Below are 23,915 nucleotides of genomic sequence, written 5' to 3' on the forward strand. Positions count from 1 at the left end.
ATTCCAAAAGGAAGGGGGCTCATCTTGGGCGACTGCCCGAGGGGTCTCGGCTTTACAACTTTGCCGAGCAGTTACTTGGTCAGGGGAAAACACGTTTGCTAAATTCTACAAATTTGATACCCTGGCTGAGGAGGACATGGAGTTCTCTCATTCGGTGCTGCAGGGTCATCCGCACTCTCCCGCCCGTTTGGGAGCTTTGGTATAATCCCCATGGTCCTGACGGAGTCCCCAGCATCCACTAGGACGTCAGAGAAAATAAGATTTTACTTACCGATAAATCTATTTCTCGTAGTCCGTAGTGGATGCTGGGCGCCCATCCCAAGTGCGGATTGTCTGCAATACTTGTACATAGTTATTGTTACAAAAATCGGGTTATTCTTGTTGTGAGCCATCTTTTCAGAGGCTCCTTCGTTGTTATCATACTGTTAACTGGGTTCAGATCACAGGTTGTACGGTGTGATTGGTGTGGCTGGTATGAGTCTTACCCGGGATTCAATATCCTTCCTTATTATGCACGCTCGTCCGGGCACAGTATCCTAACTGAGGCTTGGAGGAGGGTCATAGGGGGAGGAGCCAGTGCACACCACCTGATCCTAAAGCTTTTATTATTGTGCCCTGTCTCCTGCGGAGCCGCTATATCCCCATGGTCCTGACGGAGTCCCCAGCATCCACTACGGACTACGAGAAATAGATTTATCGGTAAGTAAAATCTTATTTTTTCCCTTTTATCAATATATATACAGTATATACACTGCTCAAAAAAATAAAGGGAACACTAAAATAACACATCCTAGATCTGAATGAATGAAATATTCTTATTAAATACTTTGTTCTTTACATAGTTGAATGTGCTGACAACAAAACCACACAAAAATTATCAATGGAAATCAAATTTATTAACCCATGGAGGTCTGGATTTGGAGTCACACCAAAAATGAAAGTGGAAAAACACACTACAGGCTGATCCAACTTTGATGTAATGTCCTTAAAACAAGTCAAAATGAGGCTCAGTAGTGTGTGTGTCCCCTCACATCCTGTAAAGCTGAATAACAACGCCGACTCATGATTGGTTGGACATGTGGAATGTTTTAAATGCAAATGTGACATTATTACATAAGAGAATGGACAAAGCAGAGTCCAGGGAAAAAGCAGGGAGTCAATCCACGGCTTCGACTGGGTCACAGGGCCCTTCTGGGTCTCAAAAACGTCCCCTATCCCAAATAGCAGACACTGATACCGACACGGATTCTGACTCCAGTGTCGACTACGATGATGCGAGGTTACACCCAAGGGTGGCCAAAAGTATTCATTATATGATTATTGCAATAAAAGATGTTTTGCATATCACAGATGACCCCTCTGGCCCTGACACGAGGGTGCGTATTTATAAGGAAAAGAAACCTGAGGTAACCTTTCCCCCATCTCATGAGCTGAACGAGTTATTTGAAAAAGCTTGGGAAACTCCAGACAAAAAGCTGCAGATTCCCAAGAGGATTCTTATGGCGTATCCTTTCCCTGCACAGGACAGGGTACGTTGGGAATCCTCACCCAGGGTGGACAAGGCTTTAACGCGCCTGTCCAAGAAGGTGCCGCTACCGTCTCCATCCAGACACAGCAGCCCTCAAGGATCCTGCTGATCGCAGACAGGAAACTGCTTTAAAATCTATTTATACGCATACGGGTGCTTTACTCAGACCGGCAATAGCATCGGCATGGGTATGTAGCGCAGTTGCAGCTTGGACAGATACCTTGTCAGCTTCTACTAAATCCACCGCATGACGCTGGGGCTCCACTGAGGGAGTCCGCAGCGGTGGGGGATCGTCTTCGACTCTTCAGCCAGGTCTGGGTTCTGTCAGACGTGGATCGTTGGGCGATGGATATTGTATCCCAAGGCTACAAACTGGAATTCGAAGGGTGCCCCCTCGCCGATTTTTCAAGTCGGCCTTGCCAGCTTCTCCCCCAGAGAGGGAAGTAGTGTTAGCTGCAATTCAAAAGCTGTGTCAACAGCAAGTGGTTGTCAGGGTTCCCCTAGTCAAACAGGGGAAAGGGTACTATTCAACCCTGTTCGTGGTCCCGAAGCCGGATGGTTCGGTCAGGCCCATTTTAAATCTAAAATCCCTAAACCTGTACTTGAAAAAGTTCAAATTCAAGATGGAATCGCTCCGGGCTGTGATCTCCAGTCTGGAAGGGGGGATTTTATGGTGTCACTCGACATAAAGGATGCATACCTTCATGTCCCCATATATCCTCCACATCACGCGTACCTGAGATTCACTGTACAGGACTGTCATTACCAGTTTCACACGTTGCCGTTTGGGCTTTCAACGGCCCCGAGGATTTTCACCAAGGTGATGGCGGAGATGATGGTGCTCCTGCGCAGGCAGGGAGTCGCAATTATCCCATACTTGGACGATCTCCTGATAAAAGCGAGATCGAGAGATCAATTGCAGAGGAGCGTGTCGCTCTCCCTGAGAGTGCTACAACAACACGGTTGGATTCTCAATCTGCCAAAGTCACAATTGATTCCAACGACTCGACTAACATTCCTAGGCATGATTCTGGACACGGATCAGAAGAGGGTTTTTCTCCCGATGGAAAAAGCCCGGGACCTCCAGAACATGGTCAGAGACCTGCTAAAACCAAAAAGAGTGTCTGTTCATCAATGCACTCGTGTTCTGGGGAAAATGGTGGCAGCCTACGAGGCCATCCTCTTCGGCAGGTTTCATGCAAGGATGTTTCAGTGGGACCTCCTGGACAAGTGGTCCGGGTCCCATCTACAAATACATTAGAAGATAAGCCTGTCCCCCAGGGCCAGGGTGTCTCTCCTGTGGTGGCTGCAAAGTGCTCACCTTCTAGAGGGTCGCAGGTTCGGCATTCAAGACTGGGTTCTGGTGACCACGGACGCGAGCCTCCGAGGATGGGGAGCAGTCACACAAGGAAGAATTTTTCAGGGGCTATGGTCAAGCCAGGAGGCTTGTCTACACATCAACGTCCTGGAGTTGAGGGCCATATACAATGGCCTACGACAAGCGGATAATCTTCTTCGCGACCTACCGGTTCTGATTCAATCGGACAACGTCACAGCCGTGGCTTATGTAAACCGCCAAGGCGGGACAAGGAGCAGAGTGGCAATGGCGGAAGCCACCAGGATTCTTCGCTGGGCGGAAAATCACGTAAGCGCTCTGTCAGCGGTCTTCATTACGGGAGTGGACAACTGGGAAGCAGACTTCCTCAGCAGATACGATCTCCATCCAGGAGAGTGGGGACTTCATCAAGAAGTTTTTACAGAGATAACAAGTCTTTGGGGAATTCCTCACATAGACATGATGGCGTCCTGCCTCAACAAGAAGCTTCGGAGGTATTGTGCCAGGTCAAGGGACCCTCAGGCAGTAGCGGTGGATGCCCTGGTGACACCATGGGTGTTTCAGTCGGTTTATGTATTCCCCCCTCTTCCTCTCATCTCAAAAATATTGGGAATCATAAGACAAAAAAGAGTGAAAACAATACTCATTGTTCCAGATTGGCCTCGAAGGGCCTGGTATTCAGATCTTCAGGAGATGCTCACAGAAGGTCCGTGGCCTCTTCCTCTCAGGGAGGACCTGTTGCAACAGGGGCCCTGCGTGTTTCAAGACTTACCGTGGTTACATTTGACGGCATGGCAGTTGAACGCCGAATCCTAGCTGGGAAAGGTATTCCGGAGGAAGTCATCCCTACTCTGATAAAGGCTAGGAAGGAGGTGATGGCGAAACATTATCACCGTATCTGGAGGAAGTATGTATCTTGGTGTGAAGCCATGAATGCTCCTATGGAAGATTTCCATCTGGGCCGTTTTCTCCACTTTCTACAGACAGGAGTGGATATGGGCCTAAAATTGGGCTCCATTAAGGTACAGATTTCGGCCCTGTCTATTTTCTTTCAGAAGGAATTGGCTTCTCTCCCAGAAGTCCAGACTTTTGTAAAGGGAGTGCTGCACATCCAGCCTCCTTTTGTGCCCCCAGTGGCACCATGGGACCTTAACGTGGTGTTACGGTTCCTGAAGTCTCACTGGTTTGAACCTCTTCAAACGGTTGAATTAAAATTTCTCACTTGGAAGGTGGTCATGTTGTTGGCCTTGGCATCTGCAAGGCGGGTGTCCGAATTGGCGGCCTTGTCTCACAAGAGCCCCTATTTGATTTTCCATGCGGATAGAGCAGAGTTGAGGACTCAATTTTTGCCTAAGGTGGTTTCTTCATTTCATATGAGCCAACCTATTGTGGTGCCTGTGGCTACGGATGTCTTGGAGGATTCCAAGTCCCTGGATGTAGTCAGGGCCTTAAAAATCTATGTAGCCAGGACGGCTCGGGTTAGGAAAACAGAAGCACTATTTGTCCTGTATGCAGCCAACAAAGTTGGCGCTCCTGCTTCGAAGCAGACTATTGCTCGCTGGATCTGTAACACGATTCAGCAGGCTCATTCTACGGCAGGATTGCCGTTACCAAATTCGGTAAATGCCCATTCCACTAGGAAGGTGGGCTCTTCTTGGGCGGCTGCCCGAGGCGTCTCGGCTTTACAGCTTTGCCGAGCAGCTACCTGGTCGGGTTCAAACACTTTTGCAAGGTTCTATAAGTTTGATACCCTGGCTGATGAGGACCTTGCGTTTGCTCAGTCGGTGCTGCAGAGTCGTCCGCACTCTCCCGCCCGGTCTGGAGCTTTGGTATAAACCCCATGGTCCTTATGGAGTCCCCAGCATCCTCTAGGACGTAAGAGAAAATAAGATTTTAAACCTTCCGGTAAACCTTTTTCTCCTAGTCCGTAGAGGATGCTGGGCGCCCGTCCCAGTGCGGACAAAATCTGCAAGGCTTGTATATAGTTGTTGCTTACATAAGGGTTATGTTACAGTTGAGATCAGTCTTTAGCTGACACTGTTTTGTTCATACTGTTAACTGGTTGCGTATATTCCAGGTTATACGGTGTGGATGGTGTGGGCTGGTATGAATCTTGCCCTTAGATTTACAAAATCCTTTCCTCGTATTGTCCATCTCCTCTGGGCACAGTTTCTCTAACTGAGGTCTGGAGGAGGGGCATAGAGGGAGGAGCCAGTGCACACCCATTCTAAAGTTCTTTATAGTGCCCATGTCTCCTGCGGAGCCCGTCTATACCCCATGGTCCTTACGGAGTCCCCAGCATCCTTTACGGACTAGGAGAAAAAGATTTACCGGTAGGTTTAAAAATAAGATTTTAAACCTACCGGTAAATCTTTTTCTCGTAGTCCGTAGAGGATGCTGGGGACTCCGTAAGGACCATGGGGATAGACGGGCTCCGCAGGAGACATGGGCACTTTAAGAAAGACTTTAGGATTTGGGTGTGCACTGGCTCCTCCCTCTATGCCCCTCCTCCAGACCTCAGTTAGAGAAACTGTGCCCAGGGGAGACGGACAGTACAAGGAAAGGATTTTTGTTAAACCAAGGGCAAGATTCATACCAGCCCACACCAATCACACCGTATAACTTGTGATAAACTAACCAGTTAACAGTATGAAATTCAACATAGCTTCAGTCGGAAACTGAAAGCAACCATAACATAACCCTTATGTAAGCAAAACTATATACAAGTCTTGCAGAAGTAGTCCGCACTTGGGACAAGCGCCCAGCATCCTCTACGGACTACGAGAAAAAGATTTACCGGTAGGTTTAAAATCTTATTTTCTCTTACGTCCTAGAGGATGCTCGGGACTCCGTAAGGGCCATGGGGATTATACCCAAGCTCCCAAACGGGTGGGAGAGTGTGGATGACTCTGCAGCACCGAATGAGCAAACAGGAGGTCCTCCTCAGCCAGGGTATCAAATTTGTAGCATTTCGCAAACGTGTTTGCCCCTGACCAAGTAGCCGCTCGGCACAGCTGTAGTGCCGAGACCCCTCGGGCAGCCGCCCAAGAAGAGCCCACTTTCCTAGTGGAATGGGCCTTGACTGATTTAGGTAACGGCAATCTAGCCGTCATATGCGCCTGCTGAATCGTGGTACAGATCCAGCGAGCAATAGTCTGCTTTGAAGCAGGAGCGCCAACCTTGTTGGCTGCATACAGGATAAACAGCGCTTCAGTTTTCCTGACTTTGGCCGTCCTGGCCACGTAAATTTTCAAAGCCCTGACTACATCCAGATACTCGGAATCCTCCAAGTTTCGTGTAGCCACCGGCACCACAATAGGTTGGTTCATATGAAAGGATGACACCACCTTAGGCAAGAATTGAGGACGGGTCCGCAATTCCGCCCTATCCATATGGAAAACTAGATAGGGGCTTTTGTGAGACAAAGCCGCCAATTCTGACACTCACCTAGCCGAAGCTAAGGCCAACAACATGACCACCTTCCAAGTGAGATATTTTAACTCTACTGTCTGAAGTGGTTCAAACCAGTGCGACTTAAGGAAACTCAAAACCACGTTAAGGTCTCAAGGCGCCACCGGAGGTACAAAAGGAGGCTGAATATGAAGCACTCCCTTTACAAAAGTTTGTATTTCTGGAAGTGAAGCCAATTCTTTTTGAAAGAAAATGGATAATGCCGAAATCTGAACCTTAATGGAGCCTAATTTTAGGCCCAAATTTTCTCCAGTTTGTAGAAAGTGAAGGAAACGGCCCAAATGGAATTCTTCCATAGGACCATTCCTGGCCTTACACCAAGCAACATATTTACGCCATATACGGTGATAATGTTTAGCTGTCACATCCTTCCTAGCCTTTATCAGAGTAGGAATGACCTCATCCGGAATGCCCTTTTCCGCTAGGATCCGGCGTTCAACCGCCATGCCGTCAAACGCAGCCGCGGTAAGTCTTGGAACAGACAGGGCCCCTGTTGCAACAGGTCCTGTCTTAGAGGAAGAGGCCACGGATCTTCTGTGAGCATCTCCTGCAATTCCGGGTACCAGGCCCTTCGTGGCCAATCTGGAACAATGAGAATTGTCCGAACTCCTCCTTTTCTTATTATTCTCAACACCTTTGGGATGAGAGGAAGAGGAGGAAAAACATATACTGAGTGGAACACCCACGGTGTCACTAGTGTGTCCACCGCTACCGCCTGAGGGTCTCTTGACCTGGCGCAATACCTTTGCAGTTTTTTGTTTAGGCGGGACGCCATCATGTCTATCTGGGGCAGGCCCCACTGGCTTGCAATCTGTGTGAAGACTTCCTGATGAAGTCCCCACTCTCCCGGATGCAGGTCATGCCTGCTGAGGAAGTCTGCTTCCCAGTTGTCCACTCCCGGAATGAACACTGCTGATAGGGCGCTTACATGGTTTTCCGCCCAGCATAGAATCTTTGTGGCTTCCGCCATTGCCACTCTGCTCTTTGTGCCGCCCTGGCGGTTTACATGAGCTGCTGCGGTGATGTTGTCTGACTGGATCAGAACTGGTAAGTCGCGAAGCAAAGTCTCCGCTTGACGAAGGGCGTTGAATATGGCCCTTAGCTCCAGGACGTTGATGTGAAGACAAGTCTCCTGACTTGACCAAAGACCCTGGAAGTTCCTTCCTTGTGTGACTGCACCCCAACCTCGGAGGCTCGCGTCCGTGGTCACCAGGACCCAGTCCTGAATGCTGAATCTGCGGCCCTCTAGAAGGTGGGCACTCTGCAGCCACCACAGGAGAGACACCCTGGCCCTGGGGGACAGGGTGATCAACCGATGCATTTGTAGATGCGACCCGGACCATTTGTCCAGTAGGTCCCATTGGAAGGTCCGTGCATGGAACCTGCCAAATGGAATGGCCTCGTAAGATGCCACCATCTTTCCCATGACTCGCGTGCAGTGATGCACTGACACCTGTTTTGGTTTCAATGACCAAAGTCCTGACCAAAGTCACGAGTTCTTGAGCCTTTTCTGTTGGCAGATACACCCTTTTCTGGTCCGTATCCAGAATCATGCCCAAGAAGGGTAGACGAGTTGTAGGAACCAGCTGCGACTTCGGGATATTGAGAATCCAGCCGTGTTGCTGTAACACCTTCAGTGAAAGTGACACGCTGTTCAGTAATTGTTCTCTTGATCTCGCTTTTATGAGGAGATCGTCCAAGCATGGGATAATTGTGACACCTTGCTTGCGCAGGAGCACCATCATTTCCGCCATTACCTTGGTGAAAATTCTCGGGGCCGTGGAAAGCCCAAACGGCAACGTCTGAAATTGGTAATGACAATCCTGTACCACAAATCTCAGGTACGCCTGATGAGGTGGATATATGGGAACATGAAGGTATGCATCCTTTATGTCCAGAGATGCCATAAAATCTCCCCCTTCCAGGCTGGCGATGACCGCCCTGAGCGATTCCATCTTGAATTTGAACCTTTTCAAGTATAGGTTCAGGGATTTTAAATTTAAAATGGGTCTGACCGAACCGTCCGGTTTTGGGACCACAAACAAGGTTGAGTAATACCCCCTGCCCTGTTGAAGTGGGGGTACCTTGACCACCACCTGTTGAAGATACAATTTGTCGATTGCATTTAACAGTATCTCCCGTTCTGGAGGAGACGTTGGCAGAGCCGATTTGAAAAACCGGCGAGGAGGCACCTCTTCGAATTCCAGTTTGTAACCTAAGGAAACAATTTCTATTGCCCAGGGATACACCTGTGAGTGGGCCCAGATGTGGCTGAAAATTCGAAGACGTGCCCCCACTGGGGCGGACTCCCTTAGTAGAGCCCCAGCGTCATGCGGTGGATTTTGCAGAGGCCGGGGAGGACTTCTGTTCCTGGAAACTAGCTGTGTTGTGCAGCTTTTTCCCTCTGCCCTTACCTCTGGCAAGAAAGGACGATCCACGGCCTTTCTTGTTTCTATTTGATCGAAAGGACTGCATTTGATGCGGTGCGGTGCTTTTTTAGGTTGTGAGGGAATATAAGGTGAAAAATTAGATTTGCCTGCCGTAGCAGTGGAGACCAGGTCCGAGAGACCTTCCCCAAACAATTCCTCACCCTTGTAAGGTAAAACCTCCATATGCCTTTTTGAGTCGGCATCACCTGTCCATTGTCGGGTCCAAAGGACTCTTCTAGCCGAGATCGACATAGCGTTGATTCTCGAACCCAATAGACCAATGTCTCTTTGTGCATCTCTCATATATAAGACAGCATCTGTCCTAGGGTCAATAGGATGGTATCCTTATCCAGGGTATCAAATTCCGCTGATAAGGTATCTGTCCATGCTGCTACAGCACTACACACCCATGCCGACGCAATAGCCGGTCTGAGTAAGGTACCTGAATGTGTATAAATGGACTTCAGGGTAACCTCCTGCTTGCGATCAGCAGGATCCCTGAGGGTAGCCGTATCTTGGGAAGGCAGCGCTACCTTTTTGGATAAGCGTGTCAAAGCTTTGTCCACCCTAGGGGATGATTCCCACTGTATCCTGTCCGTTGGCGGGAAATGATACGCCATAAGAATCCGTTTGGAAATCTGCATTTTCTTATCTGGAGATTCCCAAGCTTTTTCACATAACTCATTCAGTTCGTGTGAGGGGGGAAAAGTTACCTCAGTTTTCTTTCCCTTATATATGTGTACCCGCGTGTCAGGGACAGGGGGTTCCTCTGTGATATGCAAAACATCTTTGATTGCAATAATCATATATTGAATACATTTAGCCACCTTTGGCTGTAATTTTGCATCATCATATTCGACACTGGAGTCAGAATCCGTGTCGGTATACGTGTCAACTATTTGGGATAGTGGGCGCTTTTGGGACACCGAAGGTCCCTGCGACATAGGTACAGGCATGGGTTGACTCCCTGACTGTTCCCTAGCTTCAGCTTTATCCAATCTTTTATGCAATAAATTTACATTGGCACTTAAAACATTCCACATATCCATCCAGTCAGGTGTCGGCGCCGTCGACGGCGACACCACATTCATTTGTTCCTCCTCCTCCTCCCTCGAAAAGCCTTCTACCTCAGACATGTCGACACACACGTTCCGACACACCACACACTCAGGGAACCCTCTTATCTGAGGAGAGTTCCCCCACAAGGCCCTTAGGAGAGACAGAGAGAGAGTATGCCAGCACACACCCAGCGCTATAATAACCCAGGACAAAAACACAGTATTTATGTTTACCCAGATAACGCTTTTATATATTTAATTTGCCAATTATGTGCCCCCCTCTACTTTAAAACCCTCTTGTCACCGTGATCTAAGCAGGGGAGAGTCCGGGGAGCTTCCTGCTGTGGAGAAAAAATGGCGCTGGTGAGTGCTGAGGGAGAAGCCCCGCCCCCTCGGCGGCGGGCTTCTGTCCCGCTCTAAAATACAAAACTTTGGCGGGGGCTCTTAGGTATATACAGTGGCCGGCTGTATATACCCATCTTTTGCCAGGAGAGGTTTATTTGCTACCCAGGGCGCCCCCCTCCCCCCCCCCCCGCACCCTGCACCCTTACAGTGACACAGTATGTGAGGTGAATGGGAGCAATGGCGCACAGCTGCAGTGCTGTGCGTTACCTCAGTGAAGAACATTGAAGTCTTCTGCCGCCTCTGATGTCTTCTAACTTCTCATACTCACGTGGCTTCTACCTTCAGGCTCTGTGAGGAGGACGGCGGCGCGGCTCCGGGACGGACGGCGAGGATGAGACCTGCGTACCGATCCCTCTGGAGCTAATGGTGTCCAGTAGCCTAAGAAGCAGAGCGTTTCAACTCACAGAAGTAGGTCTGCTTCTCTCTTCTCAGTCCCACGATGCAGGGAGTCTGTTGCCAGCAGGCTCCCTGAAAATAAAAAAACCTAACAAAATACTTTCTGTCAGAAACTCAGGAGAGCCTCTGAAAAGCACCCAGTCTCCTCTGGGCACAGTAATCAACTGAGGTCTGGAGGAGGGGCATAGAGGGAGGAGCCAGTGCACACCCAAATCCTAAAGTCTTTCTTAAAGTGCCCATGTCTCCTGCGGAGCCCGCCTTTCCCCATGGTCCTTACGGAGTCCCCAGCATCCTCTAGGACGTAAGAGAAATCCTATTTTTTTGAGCAGTATATATATATATATATATATGAAATAATTTTTATATGTATATAATACAAATTTCAAGCAAACAACATATAGAAAATATTAGTACATTTTTAGACTAGTTCAATATATATAAGTACAATTTAGATAAAGGGAGATATTTTTAGCATATTCTTTTTGTAAAAAAAGTAAATTTAGAGGTGCAATTACACGAACAATCATGGCCTATTGCTAAACTGGCGAAAAAAAGATATGAAAGGTTAGTCTATTTTCAGGATAATCCAATGATACATAAGGTTCCCATTCATTTTCAATAGAAGTTCGAAAAGTTCGAAAAAAAAGTTGAAAAGTATAATTTAGCGGAAAAAAAACCCGATAAATAAAATTGAAAAACTTACATACATTCAGAGTTAAAAAATGCGAAAAGTATAGAAAAGTGAACTTTATCTATTTTTTAAACGCATATAACTGTTGATACATCAGGCCCATGATCTTCTATGACTACAAGAGTGGTCTGCGACAGTAGGAGGGTTTTGACCAACAATGAGCTGATTTGGGGAGGAAGCGCCATCCCGAACCACTGTGTTTGAATGGTTTGCAGAATTTCGGGGTGGGAGATATTTCATGGAAGTTGAGGAGCGCTGCGACCGACACCATCAACGAGGACAACGTTGCTCTAAGCATGATCCTGTGTGCTTTGTTGAAACCCAGTGAGACAAGCATTAAGTGGAAAGGCTGCTATGTACTGATTATGGCATTTGCAGAAACAACAACTCTGGTCAGAGAGGTAGATAGACTGAGAATAGACAAGTCGCTGACACAGATTGGCATTTGTAGAATACAAGGATAAAAGCATACTTGCCTACTCTCCCGGATTCTGCGGGAGACACCCGGTTTCTCGGGTAGTCCCCTGCAGCCCCGGAAGAGTGGGCACCCCACTCGCATTCTGCCCACTTCCTAGGTAAGTGGGCAGAATGGGGAGCTAAATAGTACCAAATCACGGACCCGGCGGAGGCGGTGGGACTTAATGACGCGATTAAATGCTAATCGTGTCATCGAAGCTCCGCCCATATGCAAATACCGTCCAATCACGGGTTTTGCTTGTGTGGTGGGCAGGGCCTGATGACGTCATTAGCTCAGCCACGCCTCCGTCGCCGCCCACCTGCTTCTCCTCTCCGAGTATCTCCCGGAGAGGAGAAAATAAATGTAGGTAAGTATGGATAAAAGATGTATGGGGGGGGAGGGGGGTGTTAAAATAAAAAGCAAGAGATCTATTGGGTTAACCCATTTAGTGCTCTCACTACTTTACTTACAATAGATTACTGCTGCTAGCGGTGCTGCTAATGAAACCAGTTTTGCACAGGAAGCCACTTCCTCAGAATCTTCTGGGTAAGATTGCACAGAGGCCCCAGCACAACCACTCTCTTTCCAGCTGTTCTGCATTGTGCGCTGGTGCTGACACTAGTCCTGGGGTATACGTCTTCCATGAGAATGGTTCTCAGCTACAGAATCTAAACATCTCAACATAGGAGCAAAATTGAGCTATCACTATGTGCTAATGGCTTTTATTCATATACACAGGTCTCTTCTTCTCTTCCTGGTGACCGAGTTTCCTCATAGGAAGCCATTCACATAATAGAGCATAAAGCAATGTCCATTTGGCTGCTATCAACCAACACTTTTTATGGCAATGTATTCCACTTAGCTGAATTGCAGCGTTTAACCTCTCAACAGCCAGTGTGAAAGTAAAAGATATTTAATGAAAGACATGGACAGAAACAGTGTATGACGCAATATAGGAAAGCATATACAGGCAATAAGATAACAGTATTATGTAAGGGGCTTTGGATTATTTAAATTATTTTGATTCTTCCACATTTTAATCTGTAGGAAATTATAAAGAGTCTAACAACATGCTAGCTCAGAGGAGACGCAGCAATAGGTAAGGGTAGAAATCAAGATACCATCCAAACAAAAATAGCTTAAAGAAAGAAATACAAAACGGACACGATATACACAAGATGGTATCAGGATCCCGGTGCTGGGGATGCCGGCAGTCAGAATACAGACAGCGGCATCCCAAAATTTAGGATCCCAACATCTCAAAGGTAACTATGCCAGCCCTAATCTCTAACCTCCCTAACCCTCCTTTCCCGCAGTCTGACCCAAACAAACCCCCCTCGCCCACAGCCGAACCCTTCCCCCCCCTTCCCACAGCGTAACCCTTGCTCACCTCCAAGTCTGAACCTAACCCCCATCACCATCACCCTCCGTGGCTTACCTGCAGAACCTTCAGACCTTCGTTCGGGATCAGTTTTCCAAGCAATTTTGGGATTCCGGTGTCGGTATTCCAACTGCCGGGATCCTGAACGCCAGGATCCTGACCGGATCCATATACACATATTGGACAATTTGTCTGTGAAGGAATTAACGTGATTTACACAATCTCCGCTAGACCAGGCTAATTTGTGCACAAGTGAAATGTAGACAGGAAAACTGTGATTGACTTAATTTAGTTGTAAATTTAAATCAATTGTATTTAGTGAGGATCAGCCGTTCTTATTTCGAAGAATTGAGCTGCTGCGTTTGCACTTATCAAGCGAGCTATAGATCTACCTTATAGGAGACTGAACTGCAAGTCATGCAGGTAAATCCATTAGGATCATCGATCACATCCAAGCTTGCTGCAATCATACATGTACTTTGTCCATTTAAATTGCCTGTCCCGTTATTGTTAAGCCGAGTCTTCTGCTTGTTGTGTCAGTCCTGTGGGTCCAGATTTAGGACATCCCCTTTACTGTGTATGTGCGTAGTCATGTTTGCAGCAGAAACTCATTTATCTGGGAATGATGGGAAGGGCATCTTACAGTAGGGTCTTTCTATGCATCAACTTTATGTGGCTGTGTCTCTGAATGCTTAAAGTAATCTTTGTGTGCTGGGTGACAGAAGCTCTCTTCTTTTAAGATTTTATATATCATTTTGTTATATTCTTATAATGCAGGGCCAGCTCCAGGCACGTTCCAATAGAGCGGCCAAACTGGGCACCACACTTAAAGGGCGCTGCTAGCTCTGGCCGCCATATTGGAGCCTGGAGCCAGGTCCGTCCCGCGGCCCGCTTTGTAGTACACTGCTGCACTGCATCCCACAAGTACACCCCCTCCCCGCTAACCGGCGCCAGCCTATGAGCCAATAAGAGCTCGCGGACCGGCAGCTACGGGTCCTGATTGGCTGCAGGACTGCGAGCTTTGATTGTCACTGCGCTCTCCTGCCCGCCCTCAAGAATAGCAGCAGCCTCCTTGCCAAGAACAGCAGCAGCGTGGTGAGCAGCACTAGGGAAGGAGGGGGAGGGGGGCACTGTGGGGACATGTGTATCTGGCACTGTGGGGACATGTATATCTGTCACTGTGGGGACATGTGTATCTGGCACTGTGGGGACATGTGTATCTGGCACTGGGGGCATATCTGGCACTGTGGGGGCATGTGTATCTGGAATTGGGGCATATCTAGCACTGTGGGGGCATGAGTATCTGGCATTGGGGCATATCTCGCACTGTGGGGGCATGTGTATCTGGCACTGGGGGCATATATGTATCTAGCACTGCTGCGGGGCATATCATGTGTATCTGGCACTGCTGCGGGGCATATCATGTGTATCTGGCACTGCTGCGGGGCATATTATGTGTATCTGGCACTGCTGGGGGGCATATCTTGTGTATCTGGCACTGCTGAGGGGGCATACCATGTGTATCTGGCACTGTTGGGGGGCATATCATGTGTATCTGGCACTATACTGGAGACATTGGGGGTCATTCCGAGTTGATCGCTCGCTGACGATTTTTGCAGCGCAGCGATCAGGTAAAAAAACGGCAAAACTGCGCATGCGTATGCACTGCAATGCGCAGGCGCGTCTTACGGGTACAAAGAGGATCGATGCTGGGTGATGGATTTAGCGAAGATTCCATTCGCACAGCCAAACGCAAGGTGATTGACAGAAAGAGGGCGGATATGGGGGTCAACTGACCGTTTTCTAGGAGTGTGTTTCGGAAAACGCAGGCATGTCCAGGCGTTTGCAGGATTGGTGTCTGACGTCAATTCCGGCACCAAAAAGACTGAAGTGATCGCAAGGGTTGAGTAAGTCCAAAGCTACTCTGAAATGGCACAAAATGTTTTTGCTGTGCTCGGCTGCAAAGGCGTTCGCACACTTGCAAAACGAAAATACACTACCCCGTGGGTGGCGACTATGCGTTTGCACGGCTGCTAAAAGTAGCTAGTGAACGATCAACTCGGAATGACCCCCATTATGTGTAAGGAACACTACTGTTGCTGTTATGTGTAAGGCTGCTAATTGTGTGTGTGTAGAGGGGGCGTGAACATATATTTATTTATAGTCTGACAATATGAAGTTGTGAGGCCACGCCCACTTTTCCAGGAGCGCGCGCACCTTTGGGGGCGCTTCAAAATTTTTAGCTTAGGGTGCTAGTAGGCCTGGAGCTGGTATTGTATTACAGTGCCAGTCTCTCGGCGAGATTCAGTATTGTGCTAGTGTCTAAGTAAGATTCTATATAGAAGTGCAGTACCAGTCTTGTAGTGAGATCCAATATTTGAGGCAGTGCCAGTCTCATAGCAATGCAACGTACTGGACGGCAGTACCAGTCTCGTAGTATTGTTAGTATTGAAAGGCAGTACAAATTTTTAAGGCTGTGCAGGTCTCATAGTGTAGATCAATATGGCAGTGCCAGTTTCTCACAGAGTTTCAATATTGAAAGGCTGATGCCCACTCAAACTTTTCTTTGATCTTTATCATTCAGTAACTGTCCATAACCATATCACCTAGACGTAAATTTTTTTCCCCTGTTAATAGTAAAAAAAAGTGTACAAACTACAGCCCCTTGGTTGCTGTAGCTTGGTTGAGGATGCTCTATGTGCAGATCATGTGCCCTTTATTTCTGGGTGCTGGGGAGGGACATGGTCTGGCCTCATGACATGCTTAGAGAGGCCCCCCTATGTTCCTCTGAGGATTTGCAAGGAGTGACACATGTTCATCAATACCCCAAACAGAGGCTGTTTACCAAAATGGGGGCCTAGGGAGATTGGAACCCCCCCCCACCCACACACACACACACACACCTCCTGGTACTGTTATGGTTACATCGCTAGAGGTGCTAGTCACATTAATGTGTGGATTCTATAGTGATAGTTACTAATGTAGGCAGTTATTCAAATAAATTTCTAAATATAGGTGGTCAATCTGAGTTGTTCACTCGTTGCCGTTTTTCGCAACGCAGCAATTAGTTGGAAAATGCGCATAGTACGCAGCGCGCATGCGCTTAGTAATTTAACACAAAACTTGGTAGTTTTACACAAGCTCGAGCGACGTTTTTTCATCGCTCGAGTGATCGTAGTATGATTGACAGGAAGTGGGTGTTTCTGGGCGGAAACTGTCCGTTTTCAGGGAGTGTGCTAAAAAACGCAGGCGTGCCAGGTAAAAACGCAAGAGTGGCTGGAGAAACGGGGGAGTGGCTGGCCAAACGCAGGGCGTGTTTGTGACGTCAAACCAGGAACTAAACGGACTGAGGTGATCGCGATCTAGGAGTAGGTCTGGAGCTACTCAGAAACTGCAAAGAATTATTTAGTAGCAATTCTGCTAATCTTTCGTTCGCTATTCTGCTAAGCTAAGATACACTGCCAGAGGGCAGCGGCCTAGCGTTTGCAATGCTGCTCAAAGCAGCTAGCGAGCGAACATCTCGGAATGAGGGCCATAGTTACATGGTGGTTGACATTTCTCCCAGGAGTACCTCTCATCTATCAGCTGCAACAATCTATAACATATTTGTGCTTCTAAAATGGACAGTTAGTAAAAGTTTTATTTGTTTTATGCCTTTACATACTCTGCACTATGGGCCTGATTCATGTTTGTAAGTAAAGCAAAAAAGCAAGCAACTGGCAAAACCATACTGCACTGCAGGTGGGGCAGATGTAACGTGCAGAGAGATTTAGATTTGGGTGGGGTGTGTTCAACTTCAAACTGAAATTTACATTGCAGTGTTAAAATAAAGTTGACCAGTATTTGTGGGCTACATGCAAAAGCAGCCAGTATTTACCCTGCACAAAAAAAAAAAAATAACGCTTCCCACTCTCTCCTCCCTAAATTCCTCTATCACCTATGCACATTAATATTAAGGGGCATATTTTGTATACAATATTTTTGGGCTAGCCACTGAAAAAACAGACGTTTTCAGGGGGTAACCACATATATTAAGGATTCTCCAAATGCATACCTCCCAACTGTCCCGATTTCAGCGGGACAGTCCCGCTAATTGGACACTGTCCCGCTGTCCCTCTCGCGGGTCGCAGTCTCCCGCGGGCGGGGGAGCTGTTGGGAGATCCTGTGATCACCGATGCTCTGCTTTGTAAAGCAGCCGGTGATCACACTGAATAGATGCTGTGCGCATGGAGGGGAGCCGGGGGCTGTCCAGCAGCTCATGGAGCGCTGGACACGCCGCCAAAATTACGAAAACGGGGGTTGCAGCAATAGGCCACGTCCCCTTGCCATGAGACTCCACCCCCTTCACCCAAAGTTCCACCCCCTTTTAGCCGTGGTCGTGCCTCTGGCGCGGCATGTCCCGATTCAAGAGGAACAGAAGTTGATAGGTATGCAAATGTGCAAGCAGATATCTCCGATATTTGCTGCAGTTCCTCCATTTCCATCAGCAGAAGCAGCCCCCCATAGAAAGCTGCTAGGCTGTCAGATTTGCCAAGCTCCACATTACAAAGCATTATGGATCTTGTCCCCAGCAGCTAAAGCCATGTTCAAAGGTCGTTAGCTGCCGTAGCCTATGTGCTACACTTCGCACAAATTACCGGGAGAGGGTTATGCTGCACATGCGTGGTCCGCAGACCGCAAAAGCACAGTAGCCCCGCGGGGGTCCCGAAAAAGGAGTAAATTATTGCATTAGCAAGCATTTCACTTCTTATACATTGCAGGGACGGTCCTCTGTCCCTACATTTGCATATTAGTACATTCAGGTGCAACTACATTCCATATCAAATTACAGTTAATCTAGTCCAAATTTTGATAATTGACAAACAGGCCCCATAGAACCATAAGTACCTACTTCTCTAGCACAATGTTACAGGACAAGCTATTGACACTGCAGTACAGACAGTTGTATCTCCAGCTAATCAAAATAGCCATCAAGACATCAGACGGTGTGTACCCAGCATGACATCAGTGGCGACGGGACCTGGTGGAGGGTCCGGCCTCGGTAAGTCTATACACACTTGCCAATGCCAGCAGCGACAAATGATGGTGAGGGGGAAGGGCGGAGGGTGGAAAGCGGGGCCATGCTGCAGTCGATATCGCTAGATTGAGCTGATGCAGGTCAGACGAGCAATGTCACTGACAATGTGCGGGATCATGCATTGTCAGCAGCATAGTGCCGCCACACTGGACGATTTTAACGAAGTGTCGTGCTGATCCATTGGAGTCGGCCACATTGTTAACAAAAATCGTCTAATGTGCACCCAGCTGAATATTCTTTAAATACAATTCAGTATTAAAACTTTTTTTGGAAGTTTAATGTCCCTCATCAACTGCAGTGATTTGCACTATTGGGCTCACTTCTGTCCTTCACTTACTTACGAACGTGCGGTTGCAGAGTGGGAACCACGCTAGTCTGCATAATGTATCCTGGGTGTTGTCACTCTGCATATGCTCAGAAAGCGAATACTCACATACTGTACTATGCACCTACTGTAGGCAGACTTGTGCAGCCCTACCACATACTGTATGCTCACCTATGCCTGGGTATAGGGGTGGTGCCCTAACATAGACCCAGCACAGTAAGGACATGTTTATGCACATGTACTCATGCAGTCCTGCAGAAATACATATCTTTGGCACCTGCTATAACGCTGGCGCACATACTGACTTGTTGTAAATGAGACACATATGCTGCTGACGCAAAGGTGTAATGCTCTGCATATTGACTAAATTATGTTCATTTTCACAATAACTCTGTTTCTACCTCAAAGTAAATTAAAAGATTGGACTTAAAATCATGCTGTAATTTTAAATGTAATAATAATAACAATAATATTAATAATAATAATAATAATAATAATAAATTATAATAATAATAATTTAGGCAGTGAACATGAAAGTGTGTATGAGAAGGAGGCAGCAATCTAGAGGAAGTATAGCAGCAGACTTCTGCCTCTTGGCACAGCCCTTGTACGCCGCCGGTGAGAACGAGCTCCACCAATATAGTTATTCAAACAAGTGTGGCAAGCTGACTTTAGAACATAGTGTGCTCCCCAGCCTCACGCCGCCTGCCTGCAACTCACTGCCCAGTGCTGCTCCAGGCATTTCATTCAGATTTATACGTCTCTCTCTCATACACACACACATACACACACACACACACACACACACACACACACACACACTTTTCTCACCCCCCTTCTCTCTTGTAGTATGGGGATCCCTTTCCGTCCCTCAGACAGTGGATTGTCTTAGCACTTGTTTAAATGCTCAGTGCCTGTGCAGAGAGAGAAAGCAGCAAAGACAAGATTTTCATCCCTCTCGCAGCTGTGCTTGCCGAGATAAGCAAAGTCACTGGGAGACGAACCTTAAAGGAGAGAAGGACCGTACTGAATTGTACAGCTCTTAGGATCAGGAAAGAAAACCTCTTGCTCTTCTTTACCCTGTTTTTCTCTCATCTGTCCTTTTTGTATTCCTTGGTTGTTCTTTTTTCCTGCATTATATCTTTTGGGAAACAGAAGAGAAGAGACCAGAAGTAAGGGGACCGGAGAGATTAAAACACAGCCCATTTTTCTGTATTTTCACATCGTGCAAGAAAAGTGCTTTGGAACAGGGGTGATCTGGTACGTGCTAGGGGGAACAGGGCAAAGGGGTTGTTCCTGTTTATAAAACCCCCTAAGCCCTGTCTCCCTAAACTTGCTTGCCAATGCCCATCGAGATAGTCTGCAAGATCAAGTTTGCAGACGAGGATGGGATCCAGAAGGAGAAAGAGGAAGGGGAGAGGGAAAGCCTGATTGGGGATGAGGTTCCATCCACTGGCCGGGACTTAGCAGGTTTTTCCAGCACCAGTACTCTACATGGATTGCGGCATATTTTCCGGACGGGCAGACTAGGCATCAAGCAGAGCCTCTGGGCTTTGGCATTTTTGGCATCCTTGCTCTTTTTCCTGTACCAGGCAGCTAAGTGTGCCTTGTATTACCTCGAATGCCCCCATGTAACTACCCTGGATGAGGAGGTGACGAGTGCAATGATCTTCCCAGCAGTCACCATATGTAACATCAATCGCTTTAGACACTCTGCTCTCACCGATGCCGACATTTACCACTTGGCCAACCTCACTGGACTGCCTCCAAAAGACCTGGAAGGGCACAGAGCCTCGGATTTAATGTACCCGGACCCCGACATGTTGGACATAGTGAACCGGACTGGGCACCAGTTGGCAGAGATGTTAAAAAGCTGCAACTTCAGTGGGGACAATTGTACTGCACACAACTTCTCAGTGGTGAGTCCCCACTTTTATGTTAATTAGTTCTCCTCTCAGAACAGATCGCTATGTGCACTGTTTGCTTCCAATCATGAAAGTGTCACATTATAATAGGGTAACTATACAGGCAGCCAATTGTGGGAAAGAGCCTGTCATTGGGTTGTCAAACTACAGTCCCTTATTTGTAAGGTATCAATGTCCCAGTACTCTTAAGGTCACATTTATCATGGAATTTTTGCGGCATATCCTCCAGGTGTTTTTGTGTATGGCTGCAAATATTAAGTATCCCCAAATATACGAAGAAGAGACTGCAGCATATATATCTCCCTATCTGCCATGGTCCCTCCATTTCTGACAGTAGCCACAGCCCCTATAGGCTTCTATGGGGGCTGCAAAACTGTCAGGTGTGCCAAGCTTCGGAATGTACATCATGGGCTACATTTTGCAAAACTTGCTGGGAGTGAGTTCCTCTGGAACGCTCCCTGACAATGACTGCCACGTACGCATGGCCAGTAGGCTGCGCGTGCGCAGAACCTCGAAGCAGAAGTGAAATGGTCACTTTTGTGATCATTTCACTTTTTTGCACATAGAAGGGACAGGGTCCTTTCGGGACCCCCGTATGTGAAGAACAGTACATGCGGGGGATGTATCATTTCTTACTGCCACGAATCAGGACAATAAGAACTTATAATTATTGGGACTGAGACCCTTTAGTAAATATGCCCCTTTTTATTGAGATGTTTATGAGGCTCCCTATCTTAGTTCAAAGTTAAGATACGGTAACAATATTGTGTAAATGACAAAGGATGAGATACTGACTGATTTAACTAATGCAGTTCTGGACACACCAATATATTCATCCTTTTACTATGTTTGCGGCACAGATATAGTATTGGGTCTATGGCACGCCAGAGTGGAAGGATGACGACAGGTCCTCTTTACCTGCTACACCCAAAAAATGATGTACATTTATTTGTGAGGAAGAAGCCTTGTAATTTATATGTAATGAACGTGCTAAATTTGCAGTTTCCAACAGCATATGCACATTTCTTATTTTAGAATATTGTTTTTGTTGAGTCGGCAGAAATCTTTTATATACAGCATTGATTACATTGTTATGATGGCGATAATACATTTGTATTTTTAGCGCTAATAGCTGTTTAAAAAACAGCCTGTCCATGTATTACACTGGGAATTAGCAGGTTGCCGGATGGGCTGGATAAGTATGAGAGAGTTCCATAACCCCTGTGGTGCAGGAGGGGTTAATATGTCTTAGCGATGATTAAATTAGCAGAAAAGAAATGCAGAGAGCTCAATAGTGGAACTGTCCACGGGGAAACAGGAAACGTTACATGTTTGAAATGTCATCAGTTCAATTTTGGCTCCGTTGAATGAGCGGTGAAGTGTTTTGTTATTACAGAAGAACAGAAATGGGTCACAGCAAAGGGAGATGGAGAAATTCTGCAAACGTTGTTTTTATTTGGTTAAATAGCTCCCTAAAATGACTCTGTGGATCTCTGATTCTGTTTATGCCTTCAGTATAAGATGGTCATTATGTAACTGTTAATCAAATGTCTGCAAAATGGTTATACCGCTAGCAATCCCGCCAGACCACTCAGAGACATTTGTACCTCTTATCCAATAGCTGAAAACAGCCCTTGTATTAATTTTTATTTATTTATTACTGTTATTTATGCATAGAGGGTTGTTGTAAATAAGGGTTACTTGGTCCTAAATATAAAACATTTAATTTTCATTTATAACTGCATTTCTAAAGTAGCGTGTATTACTCAGGTCATTAGCTAGATAGCATTAGTCCATATGACCTGACAGACAATATTGACAAAAGAGAATCAGAAAAACAATGACTGTATATTTCATTAGTGCTCTATTGATTCAGGGCTGTTCTTAATCGGTACCATTGTTAACTTACAAAGCTAATGAAATAGAACCAAACAGATATTAAGTTGCAAGGTAATGTAATTTGAATGTAATAGCTACAGTATGTCTGCAAGATACTGTAATACAAAAAAAAAAATATGCATCTTGATAACATATGTCCTTAAAGTACCATTTCTGGTTAACACTTCAATAAGTACACAAGAGTGAAAGATGAAACTGTCCACCAAGTGGTGCTGTAGCATCCTTTGTGGATACAGCAAGACATATTGCCACAGGGGATTCCGCAGGTTTTACCGCCAGACGGGATGCCGGCTGTCAATATCCCGACAGCAGCATCCCGCCCGCCAGAATGCCGGCAGCGGGGCGAGCACTAAGAGTCCCCTTGCGGGCTCAGTAGCTCGCTGCGCTCGCCACAGGATCTAGTCCCACTCTATGGGTGTCGTGGACACCCACGAGTGGGAATAGACCTGGTGCGCCAGGCTGGCGGCATTGTCAGTATCCTGACAGCCGGCATATTAAATGCATTCCGCCACAGGATCACCTAGTGGTAGCACTGTGGGTATACATTTAAGTTGCCGGCAGTCGGGATCTCAATGTCGTCCCGCTGCTGGCATACTGGCAGCCGGGATGCCGTTGTCGGTATACTGAAGGACAGCATACTGGCCGCCGGTAAATCATACCGAACCCGCACTGTGTACAGTATAATGTTAAAAAATGGAAATGAAGAGTAGGCTGATAACAAAAGCGATTTAAAATAAGCTTCTTGTCTGTTGCCTCTAGAACAGTGAAGGCCATCTGTGTCACCCCTGTCTGTCTACCCCTCCCCTTTAGAATGTAAGCTCTCACGAGCAGGGCCCTCTTCCCTCATGTGCTTATCCTTTCTTACTTTAATAATCTTCAACTGCATCAACTCCAGCAGTCTTCTGCCACCTGATACTTATTCCAGTGTCATCTGCTGATGTAACTATGTTTATTTACCCTGTACTTGTCCTATACTGTCATCAACTGTAAGTTGCTGTTTTCCTGTTTGATTATTCATATACTCTGTAATTGGGCGCGGCGGAACCCTTGTGGCGCCATATAAATAAAGGATAATAATAATAATAATAACAGGCAGTCCATGAGCTGGCAGCGAGATAGTGGGACTTTGCCCACAGGATTTTCTCTGCTTTTATGTCATAAACGGGAGCAGAGAGCAACTGGCTTCTCCTTTGCACAATGCAGATGGCCTGGCAACCCCATATAAAACTATACTTGCATCCCAATCAGGGCCGGTGCAAGGGTATTCAGCGCCCCCCCTGCAAACTATAAATTTGCACCCTCCTTCCCATACATAACAAAGGGACAGTGCGCACCGAAGGCACAAAATACAGCTGAAGCGTGACCACACAATAGTACCAATATAGTAGGTTGCAATGGCAGCGGCACTCACGGTCATACAAGAAACGTGCTATAAATTGCTTCTACGTTTCAGTTTTATTAAAAAACCGTCACAATTCCTGCCAATGATTTTTCAATAAAACAGAAACGTAAAAGCAATTTATAGCACGTTTCTTGT

At 46.9% G+C, this 23,915-nt stretch overlaps 1 protein-coding gene and 1 long non-coding RNA gene across 2 annotated transcripts in view; one reads left to right on the plus strand and one right to left on the minus strand.

The window, feature by feature from the left end:
- The window catches only part of LOC134944920 (uncharacterized), a 205,438-nt gene that overhangs the window by 180,433 nt on the left and 1,090 nt on the right, over positions 1 to 23,915 (minus strand). The gene's annotated exons all lie outside the window — the stretch shown is intronic.
- ASIC4 (acid sensing ion channel subunit family member 4) overlaps positions 19,201 to 23,915 on the plus strand; it is a 702,581-nt gene continuing 697,866 nt past the window's right edge. Inside the window, exon 1 of the mRNA XM_063933865.1 lies at positions 19,201 to 20,473. Within this exon, the coding sequence (XP_063789935.1) occupies positions 19,898 to 20,473 (576 nt within the window). The 5' untranslated portion in view covers positions 19,201 to 19,897. The remainder of the gene's footprint in view (positions 20,474 to 23,915) is intronic.

This window comes from Pseudophryne corroboree, chromosome 7 (assembly GCF_028390025.1).
Source record: "Pseudophryne corroboree isolate aPseCor3 chromosome 7, aPseCor3.hap2, whole genome shotgun sequence".
In the NCBI taxonomy this organism is placed as follows: domain Eukaryota; kingdom Metazoa; phylum Chordata; class Amphibia; order Anura; family Myobatrachidae; genus Pseudophryne; species Pseudophryne corroboree.